Source organism: Chionomys nivalis, chromosome 25 (assembly GCF_950005125.1).
Source record: "Chionomys nivalis chromosome 25, mChiNiv1.1, whole genome shotgun sequence".
NCBI classification, from domain to species: domain Eukaryota; kingdom Metazoa; phylum Chordata; class Mammalia; order Rodentia; family Cricetidae; genus Chionomys; species Chionomys nivalis.
Window position 1 is genome coordinate 4477894 of NC_080110.1, and position 18883 is coordinate 4496776.

Below are 18883 nucleotides of genomic sequence, written 5' to 3' on the forward strand. Positions count from 1 at the left end.
CAATTTGAGTGCTTAATATTAATACTTAGACATATTTATCTAGTGGCTTATAACTGATAAGAGAAATACAAATAGCATGTGTTTATAGTAAGCATAAAGTTTTGAGAAGTTGATAAAATATATACAGCAGGCAAGTTTGCAAATAAAAATATATGGTGAATGGGTCGGGCATGATGAAGCACACCTTTAGTCCCGGCACTTGGAAGGCAGAGACAGCAGAAGCTCTGGGTTCGAAGTTAGCCTAGTCTACAGAGAAAGTTGAAGAGGAGCACAGAAGAAATCCTGTCTTGAAAGACAAAACAAAACAAAAAATAAAATAAAAGTTTTATAAGTGCATAATCCATGATTCAACCTTCAAACTCCACTGCATCTTTTCCTCACAATAAAAGGATGGGCGCACAACCAACTGCGCTGAGCGTTTCAATCTCTTGTCCATATCCCCAGTGCCATGAGGATCCCACACAACAACATATATTCCAAGTGCTGGCTTTAGAACTCAGCCACAGTGTTCAGGTCATCATTGTTATGACCTGTGTTTTGTTATTACAGAGAAAGAAAGGGATCAGCGCAAAACTCAGGGTCTGGAAAGATTTTTGTTTTTTTCCTGGTCCTAAATACACTAAATTATAATAACTAAGTACTAAAAATGAGGTTATGCTTCTATGAGCACTCAGATGCAAATTTATTCTTTTACTTTTTGGCTTCTGTTTCATATATATGAAAGAAATCAAAAGATAGTGATCTGACTACCCTGACATGCAGTTGACAAGAGACCCAACAGCACTGCCTACAGGTGCACAGGTCAATAGTCACCTCGTATACCGCTTTCCTTGAAGTGTCTCCTTGGGCAGCCATGTGACACATTTTCAGTGGACAAGCAAAAGCCTTGCTCTATATTCAATGCATTTTCTCCACATAATATGCAAGATATTAACAATGGCACCTCCCAAAAACACCAGCCTTGATTCATTAAAAAGTTCTGACTTCTCATTTTCAATTCAGCATGAATAACAAATATGTTTGAGTATCCATATGTGGGTCTATGAAATGTAACATGTGCGGGCTTCCACGGTGAAGCTTCTTCCAGCTTCTGCTCACACTATGGCTTACTCTAGTTCCTTTCAAAGGTGGACAGTAATTACATAGTTAGCAACTGTTGTTGTCTGGGACTAAATCTTACTTAGTCAAGAATAATCCAGAGCAATCAATACATTCAAAACATACATTCTTATATATACTTGAATTATTAAAAATCTATACCTTTATCTTTTATTATTTATTTATCTTTTATTATTTATTTGAGATCCAGATTTAAAACATGATTAAAATGTCTTTTAAAACTTAATTGTTTATTTACTCATACTGAGACAATAAATTAGCCCTATTGTCTTAGAATAGAGGCCTGCTATATCACAAATATTTAAGTCAACTGTAATATATGAAGCTAACTACTCAATGGCCCCTACCATTAACTCTCAAGGTTTACCACAACCCAAACATAAGTCAGATAGCTTCCCAGCACCATATCAAAAATGAGATATTTTAATACTTCCTACTCCCTTAAAGGTTATAATCATAAATACACTTTAAGTAATATAAAACAAATTCAGTGAGTTTCAACACCAAATTGTTTTTTTTTTAAAAAATTTCTAAAATTATTACTAGTATGACAATCCTTTATACTTAGAAAAAATAAGTTTTCCTCACTAAAGTAAACATACAACTTATTCTCATTCTGTAGACTAGAGATAGTTGAAGTAAAATTATGCAACTCATAATCTTGTCTATTACTAGATTAAAAGTGTTCATACCGGGACTGTAAAAAAAACTGTTTTAAAGCCAAATAAAAATGCATTCCTGACATTAGTTTTTCATTAGGTGCCAATCAAGACAGAATACCTTATGATTCAGACAATGTTTTGCTTACTATGAAAACAGCCAGCTGACTAATGTACGAAGCAAGTTCAAACTGTTCAGTTCTTTAGTTCTCTTATGGACATGGGTCATATTTCACAAGAATGAAATGAGAAGTGTTAAAATTACACCACTTTTTGAGAATGTCATATATAAATACTACATGTACATTATTCCTGCCCTAACTCCTCCGGTGCACCCCCAAATTCATGATCTCATCTTATTGTTTCGTGTACATAAGTGCTGGCTAGTTGACTGTCAACTTGACACACAAACTACAGTTATCTGAGGGAACCTCAACAGAGAAAATGTCTCCCTAAGATCCAGTTGACAGTCATTTCCTTACTTAGTGACTGATGGGAGAGGGCCCAGCCAACTGTGGGTAGTTCCACACCTGGGCTGCTGGTCTTAGGTTTCATAAGAAATCAGGCTGAGCAAGCCAGGGGAAGCAAGTCAGTAAGCAGCACCCTCCATGGCCTCTGCATCAGCTCCTGCCTCCAGGCTCCTGCCCTGACGTCCTTCAATAATCAGCTACAACATTGAAGTATAAACCAAATAATCCCTCTCCTCCCCAACTTGTTTTTTGACCATGGTGTTTCATTGCAGCAATAGAAACCCAAAGATAACACACATGTGTATACACAGCCTAATAAATCCATTTAGCATTGTTTGAGTGTGCATGTGTTCAGGGAGAGCCACTTGGTATAGAACAAGCTATGCAGAGCTCGCCTCTGAAGAAAATTGATGGTCCCTCTCTCAAAAGTCTTTGACTGCCTGATGCTCTTAATCTAGGGAAGAGGTTTTCGGATTTCACCTCATCCACCTTGGCATGTCAGTGTTGAAATTATCTATATACTGGTTGAAATATGGAAAACTTGCAACTCTCCATACAAAGGCAAGACTGTTAGAATTTGAAGAGGAAATGTTTCCCATAGATTTATGCACTGAACACCTGGCTTCCCATATTGGAAGATGCTTAGAAACTTTAGGAGACGGGGCCAAGATGGAGGAAGTAAGTCACTGGGGGCACGATCTGAAGGCTAGACTCCATCCAAGGTCCTTTTCTCTCTGCCTCCTGCCCATCACAAGTTGAGGAGCGGCTGCCACAGAGTCTCACTGTCAGGATGCTATTCCAGACCATGTACCGTGAAGTAACGGGTCAAGGACAAGTGACTGAATTAGGACCTGAAAAACCATGAGCCACGGTAAGTTCATGTCTCCGTCTCCTTCCTCAGCTGTTTGTCACAGTGGCAGGAAAATAAGGCAACTTACACACCATCGGTTGGTGTAAGACTATAATATGCACCCTATTTTTATTTCAGCCATAAACTGATTAAGAAAACATAACTCACACAACAGTGCTGAGACTAGACATAAAATATATTGAATAAAATTATATGTGCTCCTCTAGAGTTTCTTTTAGGAAAAAAAGGAACAATTATTAAATATATATATATATATATATAGCATAAGAGTTGCAGATGTAATCTTTATGACTTTTTCATTAAATATCAAATGTGCACATTCCATGTTCAGATTATACACAAGAAATAATTTAATAAATCATTTCAGATGCATACACTGCAGTATTTGACACGGATATGCAGAAGCATTTCTGGAACAGCCTATTACAGGAGGGCAAAACTGCAAAGAAAGTGATGTTGCTTAAGCTCAAGCTTATTAAAACAGGCAGTGAGAAAATTCAGGTTTTAAAAGTTGAACTAAATATAGTCTGCTAACCTGCTTGTTGATCTCGGCCATGGAAAGCTGCAGCGCCAGGAGCATGGAGTCTGGACCACATAAAGTCGTTCTTTCAGAGGAACCGAGAGCACGCCAATTCCTCCTAAACTCTTTAATCATGTCCAAGACAGACATCCTCTTAAAGGAGAACAGAATACAATGTGTAAGTGACTTGTTGTAATTGGAAATTAACATTTAACATGTGTAAGAAAGCATGGTTAGAAAAAAAATAAGTAGTGAACAAGGGGTCATTTCATATTTACCAAGATTGCTTTTAATTAAATTTAGGAAAACAGAATACAATTGCTGCCCAATCATATTTTCCTCTAGTTTCCTTAAGCCAAATCTTTTGAAATAACAAAAATCCAACCTCCAATTTTTAATTCACAAAAAACAGACATGCAAATTCTGCAAATTTATAATTATAGACATAGACACCAATAATTACATCCGTATTTTAAGATAGTTGCTCTAAGAGAAACGGCACTATAAGCGGAGAGCTGGGGGGCTCATTCCCGCGGTGTCCCCGAGTGGCTCACTTTTCTGCCCATCTGAATCTGGAACAGTTATGACCTGATTTGACTGGAAGACTACGAGATCAGGAGAATTCTAAGGACACACCTTAAGAGGTTTGTGCAAGAGTTAAAACAGTCGAGTTTTGATTAAGAGTGTTTGTGCTGAGCTGTTTTTATACTGTTTTACGATGAACACCTGATTGGCGTTTTTGGTGCACGTTGGACAGGCTTACCTGAGTCCAGTAAAGTCTGGCAGAGTTTCTAATAACTTTCCGTGTAGACGACACGGGTGACCTTGTGACTCTACGGAAAGGACATTCAGAAGCCCACGTCTGGTCTCCCTGGACTTCATTCCCATGCCTTTCCCCAACACCGGCGCTATCTTATCCCTTTGCTATCACATACACAGCTACACCCGCACGCTGACGCTCCCGGTCCTCCTAGACCGACGCTATCTTATCCCTTTGCTATCACATACACAGCTACACCCGCACGCTGACGCTCCCGGTCCTCCTAGACCGACGCTATCTTATCCCTTTGCTATCACATACACAGCTACACCCGCACGCTGACGCTCCGGTCCTCCTAGCAAACCGCCAGTCTTGGGGAGCCCACACTGCTTGCTGTCCTGGGCCTGCTGTACCAAACCCAGCTAACTGCAGAGGACAGCTGAGAGAGCTGACAACCTATCCCAACTCCACAGACACGAAAGAGGACACCGTATTCTAGGGAGACCCCAGTCAACACGGAAGGTGAACCTCAGCAACATGAGTCATCTCCGTCCAGGCAAGCAGAGGAATCGCCTGATCCAGCCCAAACTGCCGGCCCACAGAATCTGAAGCAAATGCTTGGTTATTTTACAGTGACCATGGTATTGGTGTTTTGTTACACAGCAAAAAGATAATCAATATCTCCTCTAACACATGAAGCTACCCAATGCCAATCCTTTTCACACATTTGACATTAATTACTCTGTTCAATTTTCACGTGTCCTAATGACGTCAGTCTACAATTATCTGCAATGACACAATGCTAGCATATAGCCGAAATGCATAAATCCAAGACTCGTAATCCCAAAACCTGGCACTTAAATCACTGTATTTCATAACTTCTCCTGGATGCACACAAACAACATTCAAAATAATCTGGCGCGGTGTGAACATTTTAGATACCAAACCAGCAAAGTCCCTCTTCGGTTTTCATTCTTCTTGATGGAACTTACCCTTTCTTAAATGCCGTGTGTGTGTGTGTGTGTGTGTGTGTGTGTGTGTGTGTGCACGCGCACGTGCACGTGCAGTCACTTACATGTGAGCACATGTGTACGGAGGCCCAAGAGTGACACTGGGAGCTTCTCCCCTACTGCTGTCCACCTCATCCATTACGGAACCATCTCTTGCTGAACCAGGAGCTTGCCACATCAGCTAGTCTGGCTAGCCAGCTTGCTCCAGGGATCTCTCGTCTCTGCCTCCTGCACACTGGACTGTATACCAGCACTTATTTCTGTCCTCAGGATTTAAAGGCTGGTCCCCATACTGTCCAGCAGGGGCGTCACCTACTGAGCCACTTCCCCATTATTCATTCCTCAATGGGTATCTACGTCATCATGTGACCTGGCTGTGACTAGTGCAGCAATACAGACGTGGGTAGCTCAGACCTGTCCGACTTGTGAAACAATACATTATAATCTGCGATGCAATTTAAACATATAGCAGATGACCATAACCAGTAATCTTCATTGCTGGGAGCTTCCCTCCTCTTAAAAATAACACACGTATCTCTTAAAAAACAGAAAGTGAAGAAGTAATAAAAACATGAGCTAACATCAGTGATATGATTAGTTTGCCTGAAGTCAATTTTTGGTAGAAGACTACCTATTGGTATTACTTTAAGGTTTAGATTTCTATCAAAATCACCTAGAAGTAGATCGAATCCCTCACTCTATCATCTACTAAGTTATGAGATCTTAGCAACTTATATCACTTCTCTATGCCTCAACCTCCTTGCAGCGAAAACACAAAAGGTTCCTACCTCCCATAGTTTAGGGAGAAGTAAAAGACACAACTACATCTAACACTTTTGTAGCAACACCGATCACATTAGTTATGACCGTGCATCATGGGTTTGTAAGTTGTTTTGAGTTAAAATTGAAAGAACCTTACAACCAGTGTCAGAAAGCCAAAGGTCTCATCTAGGAGGCTACTTTTTGGAGGGAGGGAAATACTAAATATGTGAGACATTCAGGCCATTCAGTCTGTTTCACAACCACGTTCCTTGACCTTGTCATAGCAAGGCAGCCAGGAATAATGCATAGACAAATAAACATAGCTGGACCCCACTAAAATTTCTTTTAGTTTTGGACACCAAAACCTGTTTCATATAATCTTCAGAAGTCACAAGATTTTATCCTTCAATTTTTTTCGCCGACCATTTAAACATGTAAAAGCAATGTTTAGCTCTGGAACCGGCTATTCACAAATAGGCCCTGCAGCTGGCCTGCCAACATCTTCTGTCGCCCCAGCTCTTCCAGGGCTGCCTAAGCCTACATTCGTTCTGGACCTGGCTGCCCCGGTAGATGTATTATCACATGGAAAGGCAGGGCGATGCCTCACCCTCTGCTCTTATCTCCCAGCCGTTGTGAAGAATCAATGAGACACTGAATGTGGAAAATGAATGTAAAGGGGCCCTATACAGAGGAGGAAAGAAGGGCGAGGGGAGGATGAAGGAGATAGAAGGTGGCAGAAGTAATAAACTCTCGTTTCAAAATCTGGACTCAAGGTGAACTAAAGCAGAAATTCTGAGACTGGGAATTGTCCCTGGAAGCTAAACTGAGAGAGCGCCACACGGCCCGGCATTCCTGCTACCACATCCATGCATTAGCTGAACACGGCGATGAGCATACATTTCTTCACGTCCACAGAGACGGGCATTTCTACTTAAAAAGAATTACGAGGCATCAGTGAAGCAAAGCAATATACAACTTTCTTATTGCCAGCACTTAGAAAACATTGCATAAAAGGGATGACAGCTGGCACTGTTCCTCTCCTAGTCCGATCCTGAAAGGTCCCTCTGAAGGATGCAACAGCTGACACACACTCTGGACGTGGGAATCTGCACAGGGCGTGTGACCGAACTGCCAGCAGATCTGGACGGCCTTCATGCTGCCCAGCTACAGACAAGTCAAGCCCCCGCGACCTCCCGGGTCCTTCCGCACAGGACCCTGCGAAGTCAGGGCGCAGCGACTGCCCAGACGACGCCGCTGCCTGGCGACGAGGCAATCCCGCGGTCACCCGAATCGCCTTCGCGAAGCAGCAGCCTGAATGACCACGCGCGATGGGACCGAAGGGCAGAGGAAAGGCGAGGTTCACCTACTTCGGGAAGCCCAGATGGGTGCGAGCCAAAGGAGGAGCAGCGCTGCCTGGCCACCAGACGGCGGACGTTTGAATGGCCTCGGCTTGTCTTTCAAATCTCGCGGCCGGACCCAGGAACCAATCGCCGCGCTCGCCCTCCGACCCGGAAGCCGAACCAGCGAGCGCCGGACCCGCCCAGAGCCAGGAAGCTGTGCCCGGGTCGCCCTCCCAGCCTTCGGTGCGTAGGTAGAGAGCATGGCGGGGTCAGGGGCTGCCAGCCCGTGACGCTCCCCCAGGGACCCTCCCCTGCTCCCCGGAGCTCTTCCCTGTGTACCGCGGGGTGGGCGTGGGTTGTCTCCGGAGAGGCGTCGGGGGGAACACCCGTGGGGGACTGGATCTCCTAGGCGGGCCCTGAGAATGTCGACCCCAGGCTTTAGAGACCTGGAGGTGTGTGAGGGGTCGTCTTCCAGTCCGGCCCGCGAATCTCTTGCACGTCCTATTACCTCTCTGCTCTATGGACGTCTGTGGTCACATGTAACACGTGTCCAGACTGGAATGCTCATTTATTAAGGTTATTATTGATATATAAGCTCCCTGAGGGGAGGACTCACCTGCATCTCCGCAGATACTCAAAAGATATTTAATGTGTTTGTTCTGAGCCTAGAACGACACCTCGTCTTAAGCTACAGCAAATTAAAATTATTCTCTTGTGGGGATGCTATTCAGTGCCCGCTACCTGTCCCACTACAGATATGTTGAGCCTTGTGACTGGCGTTATAGCATGGATATCTCACGTTACCTCAGGTCCTGTGTTTCATATCTGCTCGTTTTAGTGCGTGAGTTAACGTTGATTCGTAACATCCCTAGACCATAATATCCTAGGCTCTTCGACTCCTTGTCTCTTTAGGCAGTGGTAGGCGTTTCCAGTTCATCCCACTGGATGGGAATTTGGCTAGACTGTCAAATTGGAATATTAAAAGTCATATAATTAAAACAGATATTGTAGCATAGTCTTAAGAAAGGCAGATGTGTGTATCTGTGTTTTCTCTAGCGTCTGGGCCCAATACATACCAAGTCCTCAGTTCTTTCCGTTGCTCCTCCACTTGGCAAGATCTTAGGCAAAATGGGGACTATTGTTAGTCCCAGCTTTTATGGAACTCTTAGGTGTCATGATGTCAGTAAAATGCAAAGCATGCCAACTACAAATAGTGCTGTATCTCTGCTACATGATAGTTTTATGAATCTATTTTTATTAAAATTATTCAACCTTCAGGTGATGACCATGTGTGTTTGTTAATATAAGCAGAATTCTCTTTTAAGCTGCCCCAGGTATTGCAATGCCTAGCCTTATTTTGATTCCTCCATTGGAAAACTAACACTGTTTCATTTTGTTTCTGGCCCACAGTTTGGCGACAGTCAGTCGAAGGCTGTTTGATCCTCACAACTTCATCCGAGATGAAGCAGGATGCGACAAGAAATGCCGCCTACACCGTGGAGTGTGAAGACTATGTCCATGTGGTAGAATTTAATCCCTTTGAGAGTGGGGACTCGGGAAACCTAATTGCATATGGTGGCAGTAATTTTGTGGTCATTGGCCTGTGCACGTTTCAGGTTAGTCTGCAAACTGCAAGGAGCGATGGTGGAGATGTCTTATCAATAACAGAATACACAAACCAAGGCGAAACTTTAGAATTGTGTTGCGCTTAAAAAAATGACTTGACGATCCACAGAGAAAGGCTCTCCCAGTCATAATGATTGAGACTTGTGTACACATGTATTAAAAAGTCCAATTAAGCCGGGCGATGGTGGCGCACGCCTTTAATCCCAGCACTCGGGAGGCAGAGGCAGGCGGATCTCTGTGAGTTCGAGACCAGCCTGGTCTACAAGAGCTCGTTCCGGGACAGGCTCCAAAACCACAGAGAAACTCTGTCTCGAAAAAAAAACCAAAAAAAAAAAAAAAAAAAGTCCAATTAAATTCAGTCCAGTTCACTTTCCTTGCATTATAATGTGTTATAGGAAACAGGGTTACGTTGAAATTCTAAAGAAAATTTCTCTGAAAGAATCTGTAGCTTTTGTAATATTCGCCTTTCCTATGGATTTGATTTCACACTTTCTATATCTGCAGTGTACAAGTAGAATAGCAAAGTGTGTGATTGCGTGTACAGCAGGAAGTTCGTAGCTCTGAACTCTGCAGCCCCATTGCCTAGACATTGACTTATTAAACCTTCATTAGACAATTAACCTCTCTTCTCTAGATGTGAGGAATATGATGTCCAGTACGGTTTGTGAGGGGCAGGGAGTGAGTGCATGTAAGTTTCCCATAGGACATTTGACACATTGTAACCCGTATGTGAGTTTTTGTTGTGGTCAAGAGGAGCAGTAGTGACAGCTGTGCCCTCATATTTAATCATCAAAGGACAATTGCTCCTAAGAGACCCCATACCATGTTTTCTCACAGGAAACCGGGGTTACATATAGGAAACACTCAGCAAGGAGGATTCAACCCTCTAGAATTTCTGCAGTTCTTTGTTTACCAACGTAATGTTTACAGAAATATATTTTTATGGCCCTTGACCTAAGTTTTACTGGACTGTCAGAATCACAAGTCATGTGATTTAGCCAAATAATGTAGCATTGTATTAAGGAAGGTTTATTAAAAACTTTCTCTAATGTGGGCCACTAATCTACAGAAGAGCAGATAAAAATTCATATGGTGGGATTGTGTTTCCCCTAATTACTGTCAGTGCTTCCTGAATTAATAGATGAAGACACAGAATTGTGTTTCCAAATACTGATAAATATATTTTCTTCTAGTTTAAATTAAGTTAAGAAATGCTGGAAGAAAGAGAGAAAGGAAAAAATATTAGGAGAAGAAAAAAAGAAAGTAGCTAACGAGGAGAAAGGAAAACGAGAAGGAAGATGCACGAAGTATTTGTATGGTTCAGAAGGCTTGTCTTTATTGATCCTCAGATCTGTGAGAGCTACAAAGTAGGTCTTCCAAGTAATCTAAGGAAAAAACAATGGGCTTTCTGTTCTCCTAGTCCATAATGAACACATTGGAGATAGAGCTGAGAACCACTGGCCTTTCCATTCCAGAAGAGAATAGTTTCCATTCTGTCTCAAAGATATTTAGGGGATTACATAACTAAGAAATGAGAACAAGATTTAGATCTCTTTCTAAACCCTGTTCTTTCCTTCCATCAAACCTATTCTGTTTCTGTTTAAATTAAATCGATAGTTCAAATGTTCTGAAGGATTTATTTTTATTAGTTTGCCCTTGGAGACTGAAAAGAAATTACAGTTCTTGTGTATCTGTTCAGATGCTATTCAACATTCCCATTCTCTCACCATAGAACCCTTAAGTGTGGTATCACCCAGTTTCATATCTTGTAAGAAAATTTATATAAATGGAACCAATTTCCCCATGCCTGTCAGAAACAATAAGATTATCAGGAAAGGCTGAGTCCAGAAAGTTTGGAGTTTCAGCAGAAGCGTTTCAGAATCTCATGCTGTCCTCAGAAGGATCCAGAAATGCGGGTTGAAATGGTAGAGTTGTTGATTGTTAGACATTTGTCCAAATGCGTGAGTACTAAGGGCCAGGAAATTCAGAAATAAAAACTGGTAAAGACCTTATCCCCAAAGAGATCTTAAATCAGTGCTCTTGTAAAAGCCTCATTTGTAAATGACCAAATGAGGATAAAGTTTCGCAGCTCGTTCACTCCTGAGTAATAAAGACGTCTCTAGTTGGGCTTGAATGCGAGCGTTGATTTAGGCAAGTACATTGTTTTGGTGGAGAAAATGAAACAAAGATACCTTAATCCTTTGGATAACCAACTTCATTTAACAAGTATTTATTGAGTTCCACTTGTATGCCAAACTCTTGTGTTCAGATCCAAACATTGTTTAACAGATTGGACCAAGTCAAACAAGCAAAAATTTAATAAAGAAGACTATAAGTCTTAAGACAATAGACTTAGAACTGGGAAGGGAGAATTAGGACTTAGAAATTTTAGCCACCTGAATATTAACCCGAGTCAACACAATGGGGAGCCAAGCAGAGCGAATTCAATACTATCCAGTTAGGATATAATATGAGCCACAAATATAAGTTTAAATGTTACGGTAATAACATAAAAGTAGGGCCATGAGATAGTTCAGTGGGGAAGGCACTTCTTGCCAAGCCTTGTGACCTAAGTTCAATCCTGGCAATCCATGTGATGGGAAAAAGAACCAACTCCTAAACGTTGTCCTCTGGCTCCAGCTTGTGCACATCTACACACATTCCCAGACAATAAAAATAAAAGGTCGGATTAACTCTCAATATTTTACCAGGGTAACTAAAATACTTCATATGTAATCAATATAATAACATAAGTCAATAAAAATAATATAGTTGATATGTTAATAGAGATCTTTGTATATATTTTATACCTTATAAAGTAAGTATACATGCTAGCTGCATTTCAAATGTTTTAGGTTCTATGTGGCTACTACTACCTTATCAGACAGCACAGTTCTCTATAAATTTATAATGTTTTATATAATAATCTTTATTTCTCAGCATTGAACTCTGATTAAAGGGAGATAGTATATTTGAAAACAAGTGTCAGAGCCTTATTAGAATTGTTTAGAACTCATATGGAAGTGGTATTGGACTGGCAGAGTTTGACGTATCACCTCCGTTTGTTTGCAGCTGTTGCTTCAAGACTGGCGCTAAATTATGCTATGAATGTGTTCACCTAGTAGGATGGCTACAGCAAGGGTTGCCATCACTAAACTAAACTTATTCTCTACACTTCCAGAGACAGGACTAGGGCATTAAGTAGAATTTACATGGAGACAGTCCGGCTTAATGCTAAGAGCTCTAATAACCCTATCTACTGCTGAATCTGCTTCTCCCAAAGCAGCCCTTTCTTTCTCATTGGAAGTGTTCAAAGAGCTATTCTTTTTTTAATATTTTTTCAGATGTTTCAATAAAAATGAAAGCATTAAATAAGAGTTGCATTAGATAAACCAGCCTTAATTTACTTGAAATTCTGTACGTGGCTCTAAATGGGTGCGGTAGAAAGCCCGCCACTTTCAGATCCTTTAATAGCCCTTCCACCGACTGGGCTGTTCCTCAGCCTCACACTGCTGGAGCCTGTGTAACCACTTCTATTACAGCAAGTTTCCAAAGGCTCTAACTTCCTGCTATACAATGCTGCCTGCACCACACACGCTGTGCCTTTCACCGGCTGCTCGGTAAGAGACAGTCCTGCCGGGGCAGGGCAAGGCTTGCTGGTGATTTCACCATCCCTCTGGCTGCTCAGTAATTCCATATCTAATTTGAGTGACAAATACAGGACCTGCTTTTCATCACTCTCGTTACAGTAGCAAAATAATGTGTGTTTTTATATAAAAATTCATTTTTAGATTTGTCAAGTATGGAAAAATAGAGCTAAGTCAGTCTGCAGTCAGCTGCGATTGGGCTGCTGGATTTCACTTTCAGCTGCATGGTGGCTGCTGCCTGTGCGTCTGTTAGCTGAGCGGTTGTGATGCACACAAATTATGAAGTAGTAAAACTTGTCAGGTACCTTTTCCCACTAAGTGTATTATTTCTATCCATTTCTTCAATTAGTGGGAAATCTTTTTGTTAAGTTTACCTGAAATTTAAAGTTACTTGCAAATGGTGTTTTAATTTAAAAGACATGGGGAAGATGCCTGGGCAGTGGCTTTGCTAGGATCTCAGAAGCTGTCCTGGGAAAACCAGTTCATCTACTGGCATTCAGCACAAGTACACAAGTGAGAGTGGTCTCTGAAGTGTGTAAAGAAATACATAAAATAGATCCTCGTAAGTCTAAGAATTGGGAGAGTAGCAGCTATTTTGGAAGACCCCGAAGTGTCTTCCCTCATTGCCTTTCTTTCTCCCAGGAAATGTGCTTGGAATTTTTTTGTGACCAATTCGCTATTTTCTATGTAGTATTATCATTATGTGCCAGAATTCTGAACCAGTATACCTTTATAGTCACCGCCCATGGCTTCTAATGGGACAGGTGCATTGCAACGTCCTATGGATATTAACCCTGGGAATTGGCACTGATGTGGAAGCTTGAACTGTCATCCAAAGGGTCCGCCACATAGTTAACAACTCAAGTATATGTTCAGTTGTCTATCAACTGATAAGATACATATACATCTCATTTTTGAAAAAGTTATTAGGCAATGTTACGTCTCCTAGGTAAAGAAACATATTTACTGCTTTGTTTTACCTAAGGTATTTTGTCTTTCTTTGTAACTGAGGCTTAACAACTGTTTTTGTTTGTTCATTTGCATTTCTTTTGCCCCTCCCCTGGGGTGCTAGGGATCAAACCTAGGGCCTTGTACATATTAATCAAACACTAAAATCCATCTCAAGCCCCAGTAATCAAACCTAGAGCCTTATATGTTAGACTGACACTAAAGCTACATCTCAAGCCCCCAATATTCCTTTTAATCCCATGAACTAGTATGCTCTCAATATCTAGTTTTCTTCTACACGCTTCAGAAGCATATGCATACCTCTATTAAATTTTGATTGAGATGAAATTCAGAGCATCGTTTGTCTTCATATTAAAACATTTACTGTATACATTTAGGAGGAAGAAGCAGACATTGAAGGAATTCAATACAAAACACTACGGACATTTCACCATGGAGTCCGAGTTGATGGTATAGCCTGGAGCCCAGAAACCAAACTAGATTCCCTGCCTCCCGTGATCAAGTAAGTTCAAACATTCCCATGCAGTATTAATGATGGCCTTCACGTCCATTGACCCCAAGTGCCCTCTGCCTATTGAGTGATTAGATATTTGCTGTTATTTAATAATTTTACATATCATCTTTGCAATTTAGATTTGTGATTGTGGCCATTGCCTTGACCATGTGTGTGGTCCAAACTATGAATCTCTTTACCTGAGTTTCATTAGAATTGGTCAAAGTCATCACAGAGTCTGCACTTTTGAATTAACGATTTAAAAGCCAGCAAGATTGCACAGTAGGTAAACGTACTTGCCATCAGATAGAAGGAAAGCTAATCAACTCCCTCAAGTTGTCCGCTGACCCACACAGACCGCCATTGTGTGTACATACAAACACACACAAAATAATTATAGAAACAGCAGAGTTCTACTTTGTTAAAGTAACATTTTCTGAAACAGTAGTATTGCCTTTCTGACCCCAAATGTGAACCAGGGTCATATTCTCATTTTTAGGAGAACATAAATCACTAGTTTGGTCAATGGGCTTCAGTTCTGATGAAAACATTTTTTAAAAATAGATTATTTAAGGTGTGTTACAGATCCCTGATTTTGGTTCCTACAAATGACAAAGCCTAAAGATTTGTCTTTTGGGAAGAAAAATATTTAATAAGTTTAAGTTAGCTATTATTGAAGTAACTTAAAATTTTAATTAAGGGACAACTTATATCTAACGAAACCGTGAGCTCTTAGTAGTATAGTTTAAGCGATGGCTCAAGAGTTGAGAGCATATACTGCTTTTGCAGAGAACCCAAGTTCAGTTCTCAGGGGACTGACAGCCACCTGCAACTCCTGCTCCAGGGGGATCTGATGCCTCTGGCTTCCACAGACACCAACACATACATGGACACATAGCTAAGATAAAAATATTTTAAGTACAGTCTTATAAAGTTTTGGTAAGTGCATGTACTTTTGTGCAGTGTGTGTGTGTGTGCGCGCGCGTGCGCGTGTGTGTGCGCGCATGGGTACAGATGCTGGTGTACAGCTTTAGGTGTCATTAGTGGAATTAGTGCCGTCAGATGTTAATATGCTCAGAGTGACTTAGAGAGTGAAACACCATGGTCACCAGCACTGTTGTGACAGAGCTAACAGTGGACATTGGTGTCATGATGGAAAAGGGGCCATGCTTATTTGATGGTCTAGAGTACCTTTGGTCATGCCCATGAATTTGTTTCAGTGATAATTCTAAATTCTGCCAAGCCGATGACGAAGAGGACATCAACACGATACGTTACCTTCCAGATTTTACATGGAGTACACAGAGTTGCCATCTGACATTCAGCTTAAGAATTTGATCATGTCTCTTTACTGGCCTGTTTTTTTTTGTTTTGTTTTGTTTTTCTGTTTGTTTGTTTTGTTTTTAACTATACTTTGTAAATCCCATCTTTCCGGAGACAAATACTCCATGTTTCACGGCCATTCATGTCATCACTTTTTGGCAGCATCTATGTTTGTTGGCAACTACTTTAAAAAATATAGAAGTAAAATTCAGACCAGACCGTCTGACAAGCAGTTTGAAAATACACTGAGAATTGTAACTACTTCATCAAACCAAACACTGGCGCAGTGGTTTCTCAGCCACAATGTCGGTGTCCCATCTGTTCACTGTCACCCTTGTACTTTCATAATGAAAGAAGAAAACCATGTGTTACTTAGATATGTCCATGTTCTTCATGAGTGGTGTCTGTTGGTTTTAGGGTGACTATGTGGGGACCTCTTGCTGTTCTGTGGCAGCAGTTATACACAGACTTGCTCATTCATTAGCTCTTACTAATATTTATATATTTGATATCTTCCTCAAGACAGTTCTTCATCCAGTAGAGCTAAGAGAAGCCAACAAGTTGGTACCCTGACTCGTATATAATTGTATATGATTATGGTCATATGATCTATTTTTTCTTTATTTTTTAAGAGTATTTTGAAATACATAGAATTTTCTTTGTGACTACACCGTGGGCTCTGTAAATGGCTAAGGTGTGGCTTAGAATCACTGTCGAGTTTTAGTTTGTATTTAAGAAGTTCTCGCTGGTGACGCGGTGTGCTGTGTTTGTTCGTTGTCCTCTCCTAACTCGCTGCCCTTCCGATCCCACTTGTTTGTCACTCACAGTAGCAGAGAACACATTACTCATCTTGGTTCACGTCTCTGAGGTTGTTTGCTCTTCTTAAAGGATGACTTGTAAGCCCTAAAGTAGCAAAAACTCAGAGAGCGGTAGGGAATGCGAGGCATTCCGTGCCAACTTAACATGAAATTTTGTGTTAATAGTTGGAGGCACAAATCCAGACTGTACTAAGATTTTATGTGTTCCAGACATTGGCTTTGTCTCCTACTTTCTTTAATGGCTGTAATATTTTTAGTGCAAACTGCAGTAATCCCTGCCCCCAACCACCACTGATCCCAGAAAGCGTCATGAGTTATGACAAGATTTGATGACTTAGAAGTCAAGGTGGCATAGGGAGAAACCTTTAATTTCCAAAGGCTAAAAATTGGTTTGTTTGGTTTTTTTCTTCAGATTTTGTACTTCAGCTGCTGATATGAAGATTAGATTATTTACTTCAGATCTTCAAGACAAAAATGAATATAAGGTATATTGACAACTACAATAAATTGATATGTTAAAGTATGTTCATTTTCTTTGCTTATTAAATTATACTTATGATTTAAAATGACCTTTTAATGGCTATTGGATTAATCAAGAATTCTTTAGAGGAACAAAAGCAGTAGAATGAATCCGTATTATAAAAGTGGATATTGCATTACTAATAGGAACTGGGTCATCCGGCAGTGACAGTCTACATGCTGAAGGGGCTGGCAGCTCTGCTGTTCCGTCAGTGAAGTTAGAAGCTCAGCAGTGCCAGTGTCTCTGTGCATGGCAGTGTGATGTCAACAAAGAATAGGGCACAGCAGCCAGAAGTGAAGGCAGGCTGACAAGGCTTCTTCCTGGGACCATTTACACCCGGTGCAGGCACTCTGGGGGAAGGTTTCCTAAGAACAAAGGCCTGTGTCTTAGTTCAAGATCCAGTCAAGCTCGTGCTTATGATTCGCCCTCTCTTCAAGGTCTGCAATTTAGGTTTAATTTACTGTATTATACACCCTAGTAGATGGAATTTTAAAAGGAGCTAGTTAGTAAACACAACACTTACAGGTGCTGGGAACAGCCAGCAAGAGAGGGGTTTACATGCAGATGTAGTAAGGGCAGAATGAAATGTAGCTTCAGGAGACAAGTATTGAGTGCAGAGTAGCCCAGGCAGGATCACAGAGTGGTGGGGAAGGAGAATGAGCATGATGTATGCATTGATAACTACAAAAATGAAAAATTGTATACGGCATTCTTAAAATTTGCTGAGGGCATAGGTCCTAGGTGTTCCCATAGTACACATAAGGAAAGTGGGACAAGTATGTCTAAAAACTTGCTGTGGGTGGGCCAGCTCTGTCACTATAATCTTTACAGTGTGAACATACTCCTTAAATTAACGTAGGAAGCCTCAATAAAGGCCGGAAAGATTTAAGTTGATTTTTAGAAAACTAAACGCAGATCTCTTTAGGAAAATAGGTGCAGCAACACCGGGCGCATCGCCATGTCCATGAGGAGTCCCAGCAAGGGCCCAGCATTGATAGTGCGACAGAGGAAAGGGGCCTCGAACCAGACCCCTGGTTCTTGGAAATGAATGCCTGCGTGTAAAAATGTATGGATAAAGTTTACTGTGTGACTCACTGTGTCACACTGCAGCTTCCATGATGAGACCCTCCTCTCCTTTTTTTCCCCCTTTTTTTCTCTAAGTTTTTATTTTATATTATTTTCAGGGGAGATGGGTGGGATCAGGAGGCTTGATGTAAAAAACACAAAGAATAAATAAAAAGAAAGGTTTTTTTTAAAAAAAAAAAAAAAAAAAGAACAAAGACTGTAGATTCCAGAGTCACACTCCCTGCCTTCAAAGCTCAGTCCTGCCTGCAGGGACTCTACTCTTCTTGGCAACTCTACTCCTACTGATAAAGTTTGGGGTCTAGCGCCTCCCTCTGGGTTGTGGATACTGAGTGAGCTAATTCATGTAAGACCTTCAGACTGATGCTTTATGCATAGTAAGTCGCATGTGTATCTATATAAAGAGATATAGATATATTCTATTATTAGTAAGTAGCTCTCATGATGAATTGAAATTGTACTTACAGAATAATAATGGTCATTGCAAGTTCCCATTCGTTCCCTCAAGGACCAGAAGAGGACTTTTGTGTTGGTTGTGGCTGTGGGCTTATAGTGTTAGCTGTCTCCTGTGCTGTTGTTCACATTGCACAAATGACTGCATACATTAGAGGTGAACTTGACATTGTGTATATGTGCTAGGTGATTGTAGTGTGTAAAGCAACAGATCCACGAGAAGAAGCCTAGAAGGACTCTGTCTCAGGAAGCCCAAAATGTTTTTTACAACTTCAGTTTTTATTTGAGCTTTATGTAATAACAGAGCACAGAGATGCTATGAAAACAGATGCAGTTAAAAAATTAGTATGTTTCTATAAGGAATACATACTAGCAAAGAAAGACTGTGTGTCGAATGATTGACTTCTTTCCAATGCAACTTTCTAGGAAAGTGGCTATAT

At 41.0% G+C, this 18883-nt stretch overlaps 2 protein-coding genes across 2 annotated transcripts in view; one reads left to right on the forward strand and one right to left on the reverse strand.

Moving 5' to 3' along the window:
- The window catches only part of Parpbp (PARP1 binding protein), a 36080-nt gene extending 28498 nt beyond the window's left edge, over positions 1-7582 (reverse strand). The window contains exons 1-2 of the mRNA XM_057757583.1: positions 7539-7582; positions 3655-3792 (exon numbers count right to left, since the gene is read on the reverse strand). Of these exons, the coding sequence (XP_057613566.1) occupies positions 3655-3789 (135 nt within the window). The 5' untranslated portion in view covers positions 3790-3792; positions 7539-7582. The remainder of the gene's footprint in view (positions 1-3654; positions 3793-7538) is intronic.
- Positions 7583-7698: 116 nt separating this feature from the next.
- The window catches only part of Nup37 (nucleoporin 37), a 32998-nt gene continuing 21813 nt past the window's right edge, over positions 7699-18883 (forward strand). Inside the window, exons 1-4 of the mRNA XM_057757845.1 lie at positions 7699-7754; positions 8922-9127; positions 14131-14255; positions 16800-16872. Coding sequence (XP_057613828.1) covers positions 8972-9127; positions 14131-14255; positions 16800-16872 — 354 coding nt within the window. The 5' untranslated portion in view covers positions 7699-7754; positions 8922-8971. The remainder of the gene's footprint in view (positions 7755-8921; positions 9128-14130; positions 14256-16799; positions 16873-18883) is intronic.